Source organism: Saccostrea cucullata, unplaced genomic scaffold, assembly GCF_032062105.1.
Source record: "Saccostrea cucullata isolate Sc308-1 unplaced genomic scaffold, CSIRO_AGI_Scuc_v1 ctg15840, whole genome shotgun sequence".
Lineage (NCBI taxonomy): Eukaryota > Metazoa > Mollusca > Bivalvia > Ostreida > Ostreidae > Saccostrea > Saccostrea cuccullata.
Window position 1 is genome coordinate 356 of NW_026941622.1, and position 5833 is coordinate 6188.

At 33.3% G+C, this 5833-nt stretch overlaps 1 protein-coding gene across 1 annotated transcript; it reads right to left on the reverse strand.

The window, feature by feature from the left end:
* Positions 1-3496: 3496 nt before the first annotated feature.
* LOC134258181 (uncharacterized) lies at positions 3497-4570 on the reverse strand. The gene is made up of 2 exons (XM_062740724.1): positions 4329-4570; positions 3497-4103 (listed from the first exon to the last, which is right to left on the reverse strand). Exons 1-2 carry the CDS (start codon positions 4568-4570, stop codon positions 3497-3499), a joined length of 849 nt encoding a protein of 282 aa, XP_062596708.1.
* Between the last annotated feature and the right edge of the window lie 1263 nt (positions 4571-5833).

The window sequence follows — 5833 nt, forward strand, 5'->3', positions numbered from 1 at the left end:
TTATTTAAAAGAAATTAACCCATTCATTCCTAATAATTCCATAAATTTGTGTATTACTAGGAAAAGGTTTTTTAAAAAATATATAAGAAGAATATGTAACGTTATGTGCCTGTGCAATGTGCCATTAAGCATTCAGACGGACGTGAATGAAAGCACTTAATCCCCTTTAATTTTTTTGCTAGAGGTAAGTAATAATACGACTAAATCATGTTCAATACGTATCCTAAAATCCCCTCTTTTGGCACTATACATGCAGCTACAACCATCCCTTTGCAATATGGAATATTACATTAATATGGCCAAACATAATTCTATATTTTCAGACTTATTTCTGCAATACGTAAATTTATTTGATTAGTAGAATGCAATCATTCTTTCAATGATTTAGAGATCGCTTAATAGATTGCAAGTAATTAATTGAACATTTTTAACACTTTAAATTCCCATCTGTTGAATAATGTTCATCAATGATAATAAAAAATATATAAGAAGTATCATACAATTTTATTAAGTGGTATAGGAGGAGTTGCAGATAAGAGATGTGCGTGGGTGTCCTACAATATATAGAAAAAATGGCAGCATCAATGTTTTGCTGTGCGAAACCTACGAAAGCCCAGAAGGCTCATTCGAGATTCAAGTTTCGAAATACGAGATTCAAAATTCGAGATTCGAAATTCGAGTTTCGAGATTCAAGATCCAGATTAACCAATCAAAAGGCTCATTCGAGATTCGAGGTTCGAAATACGAGATTCGAAATTTGAGTTTCGAGATTCAAAATCCATATTAACTAATCAAATACGGGTTCAACATTTGAATACTTCCCTTTATTATGTTTTATCTATCAATAAATCGTTTAATATATTTATAACAAATGAGTCATTTGATTAAATTACAATACAAGAAAGAGTGTTATATATATTAGAAGGAAAGTTAAATAATCATTTGATTTTTGATCAGCAAGATATACTTCAATTTATATTATGACTTCTTAAATATTAAATAGAATGCATATATCAGGAATATATATATATTTTTGCATTGTCTGCTGTATATAAAGGGTTGCTGACATAATAATACAGTTATAAATAGTGTCTAAAGATTAACAAAATCCCCACCCCTACCGGCAACACCTGCCAATTTTTCCGACACTGAAAATGTTACTTAAAAAATTTGAAAGGCAAGGTAGCCTTGATAAATAAAAACCGCGCTCGTTTTCCTAATAGAGGGAATACATTAAAATAAAGTTTTCAATTACTTATCTTCATCTAAGGCTTTGATTTCTTGAACTAATTAACAATTATATATACAATACAGATTGCAAATATGAATTAGAATAAATGCAGCATTCATTTTTCTGATATCAAACAGTAGATTAGTCTAAATTAGCTGCAGAACTATAGCGTTATGGTTTTATATTTTAGTCTCTGACCATAGCGTTATGGTCAAAGACTAAAATATACTCGGTTTTTATTTATCAAGGCTACAAGGATTTTGTTAATCTTTAGTCACTATTTATAACTTTATTATTATGTCAACAATCCTTTATATATAGTAGACAATGCAAAAATATATATATTCCTGATTATGTATTCCATTTAATATTTAAGAAGTCATAATATAAATTGAAGTATATCTTGCTGATCAAAAATCAAATGATTATTTAACTTTCCTTCTAATATATATAACACTCTTTCTTGTATTGTAATTTATTCAAATGACTCATTTGTTATAAATATATTAAACGATTTATTGATAGATTAAACATAATAAAGGGGAGTAATCAATGTTGAACCCGCATTTGATTGGTTAATCTGGATTTTGAATCTCGAAATCGAATTTCGAATCTCGAATTTCGAACCTGAATCTCGAATGAGCCTTTTGATTGGTTAATCTGGATCTTGAATCTCGAAACTCGAATTTCGAATCTCGAATTTTGAATCTCGTATTTCGAAACTTGAATCTCGAATGAGCCTTCTGGGCTTTCGTAGAAACCCGTAAAACGTTTCCGATCAAAAAGTAAAATAGGAGGTTACAATGGCACAATGTAACAAAGAATCTTTGAAAGTATCATTAAATTTCATTCAGTGTTATGAGAGGAGTGAGGATAAGAGATAGGTACCCCAAAGCGTAACGGACAGACATCATGATCACTATAGGCCTATACCCTCCACGCTTTTAAGCGGGGATATAATAATATATACTAGTATACAAAATTATTATTAGCATAAATATTGACCGATAATTCTACCATGAAGTTTATCGTCGCTGGTGTTGACAGTCAAATATTACGTTTTATTGAACGCTGACTTTGTATTACGTATACGAGTATATCCGAAACATTCCGAATACGAGCGTTCAATATCGAACGCCCCGTTGTAAACAATCAAAGTACTGAGACAGTACTGAAAGACGGGGTCAAAATAATCTTCATGCTGGATTTCACAAATGCGATTGTTTTATAAGTATTGATAACACTTTAATTTTTTTTTACATACTAAAAACAAACCTGTGAATAATATAAATTTACGTTTTTCATTTAATTTGAAGTGGAAATTTCAATAATTGCTAAGCCTAGAAACCTTTTTGAACTGTCCGAATTTCACCGGGTCCGAATTAATATTTTTCAGGAAGTAAACAATGGGTGATGCGTACGCAGTCGTAATACTACGCAGGAATGTACTTTGTTTACTAGTGTGATTTTCCGTTTTAAATTTTCAAAAATGCTTCATAAATTTGAGTTAGAAAAAAACTTCTTATCACTTTCTTCAATTTGATACAGAATGTTTATATTTTGATCAAAACAATTTCTGCACTCTTTCATATAGCGTAGATTTAATTCATGTGTTATCCCCACGGCTTCCGTTTTGAGGCCTCCGACAGTAAACTAATAGACGGGGTCACGTGACCCCGTCTAAAAGTCGTCTGGTCGTTTGAATTCTCAAAGCTAAATTAACGACATGAAGTGGCATCTAGGTAAGATGTGTTTATTTTTCACACAAAATGAAATTATTTATTAAAATTTAGTACGTAGTAGACCTATTAAGGGGGTCGACTATAGTTTTATTGTGTGAAAACTACAATAACGAAACTCCTCATTTTTATTACATATATAACTTACATTAACTTCAGTGTACATGCAAAGTTTGGGGGAAATCTACCGTCCAGGTATTTTTGAGGGACCGTCTCAAAATACAGGTACATTTACTATAGGATTATATAGGAAAATGCCAATTTTTAGCACTTTAAAGCAAATTATACAAATACTACAATAGACATTTTGTTCAAACTATAATATTTGATGAGTAATAATATATTATACAATATACCGGTACTTGTTGGCTGTTCAAATGCACTCGCAAGCTCGTGCTGTAGCATAGGAAATCTGCAAGAACAGGTCTCTCCCTCAATTTAAGTTAAAAACTGTATAATTTTTTTAACTGATCTGGTGCTGCCCTACATGAGGGAAAACGGAGGGTCTATTAAACGAGTTAATATTCTAGTTCTTTTTGCCACAAAGATTAGCCAAAGCCCTTCTGATTTTTTTGTCATAGTACCAGTAAATAAATGGGTTACAGACATGATTAAAGAAGAAGATGGTGTTAAAGAATCTCCAAGTATTCAGTCCAGCATCTGAAAGTTGTAGTGGATCAAAGTTTTTATGGGTGTGATTAATAATAACTACTATAAAACCTGGTATATAAGAAATAATATACACTGCTATCACAGTGAGGAACATAAGGCTGATTCGGGTCGAGGCGCTATTGCCATTGGTGCTCGTAGGCGTTTTGTTTTTGCTCAGACCATTGGCTTTAGAAAGGCGATCGTCATTGTGAAGCATTGTTTCCTGAATGGACTCAGACTGCTGCCTCATGTTAATGGAACCGTTTTGTGTCTGTTTTCTTTTTTTCATTGACTTAATCGCCCGATACACGGTCTTGCAAACTGGAACATAAAGAATTGCTGTAGCAATGACGTTGCCTAGAGTTAGAAGAAATAGAAAACCGACGTATATGGTTGTAGAAGATGAAATTTCCATGACCATTCTACATACGAAACCTGTAAAGTTCTGTCCTCTAAAAGACAATTCTTCTTCTTTCACTCCACTGTAGAAGATCAATGGAAAAGCACAAACACAGGACACTAGTGTAATTAACACTATAGTTAAGCGCTTGGTAGTGAGTGAGAATTGCCAACCAAATGGTTCACATATCAAAAAATAACGTTGCAAAGCTATTACTAAAAGGCAATGGGCAGATATTCCAGACAAAGTTGTGAATACAAAATACAGAGATCGGCATACTATATCATTTGGAAAAATGAATGCATACTCGTCAGCTAAGAGATAAAAAGTTCCTTGCGTCAAGCTTCCAAGCGCATCCACCATTGCTAGAAATGGTATGAAGTAACGGGAATCTTCGTTGTTCTGAATCCAGAAAGTGTAGAGTGAAAACACCAGTATATTTCCTGAAAATCCCGTAACAATCCCCACACCTTTTATGACTGTGTTGGGGTATATTATAGAGGCATACTCGTCGTTCTTTTCCCTTGCGAGAGTCTCCATGTCGTCCATGCTAGATAATTCAATATCTTTCCCATAAATAAAACTTAAGGTGATAAATTACACTTCACATATTTTTTTTAATAAATTAAGGAGTTCATGTGCCGATCTCCCGGTGCGGTGAGTATAAGTACTCGTATGGATGAGAACATCAGCTGAGTCAGTTTCTTATCTTGCGTCTATTGATGGACAGTCTCCGGTCTCTTCATCAAAGCAGGTAAAGTACACGGCATATATAGGATGAGTGGCCCACTACAAGACCACTCACCTCCTCGCATGGATACAAATGACAGACTTCCGGTGTAAAATTGCAAACAACAAAATTAAAGCTGACATGAACTCTTAAAAAGCCATCATTTTTCATCTTTGTACGACTTACTACATTCCTGTACGCCTTTGTCCGCCATATTTCTTCGATTCCGCCATATTTAATTGAAAATTTTTAGTCACCTGTACCTGCTATATATAGCTTTGTACGATTGCTTCACTTCAGTGATTTCTAGCCTGACTGTCGACATGTACACATCTCCGATAACAAAGTTTTTAGAAGTCCAAAAACTGACCAAATACATGTTTGAAAAGTAAAAATTCAACAAAAAATAGAACTATACCGAGAATTAAATTATTTTTGAATGCATTTGCTGCAATATAGAAAATAAACTAACACGGAATACATACATGTACATCAAACACCCATGCAGGCCGAGAAAACGCGTCAAACGCAGTGATAAAAACATTTACCTGACTACTGCTATCGTTACAGGGATGTGCACATGTCGAAAGAATTATCCTATTTTACTTTTATTGAAAAATGCATCTCAGAAGTCATGTAATCCATTGCTAACTCAACAGTAAAAGATGCCTGGACACACGTGGCCCATGCCGATCATTTTATTTGGTCAGGGAAAATATCAAAGGTTGAAAGCTCAGTGGGGTTGAATGAAAAAAAATGCAAGTAATTTTTTCAAAGATAAACATTACTCTTGTCTGTACATGTTGTAAATAAAATTTACGATTAAGTACATGGTTTAACTTCATCAAATTCATTTAAAAAAAAGCAGGCATTATTACGAATCATTCACCTTTTGAAGATATTTTCCGTGATATGAGGGGGGTGGGGTGGGGTGGGGGTGTAATAAAACATGCATAACACTCTCATAAAAATAATGTAAGAAAAACGTCTGAAACAGATTGGATTTCTTTATGATCAATTATTATCAAATAAATATTGTGTATTGGCTTTATTAGACCTAATATAATTTGATTTAAAGTTAT

What these genes read in the sequence shown, in the direction of transcription:
- LOC134258181 (XM_062740724.1), bottom strand. Translation starts at nt 4,570, where the DNA reads ATGGACGACATGGAGACTCTCGCAAGGGAAAAGAACGACGAGTATGCC. An exon ending in TTTTATCTCTTAGCTGACGA is followed by an intron (nt 4,104 to 4,328) that starts GTATGCATTCAT and finishes GATCTTCTACAG; the next exon opens with TGGAGTGAAAGAAGAAGAAT.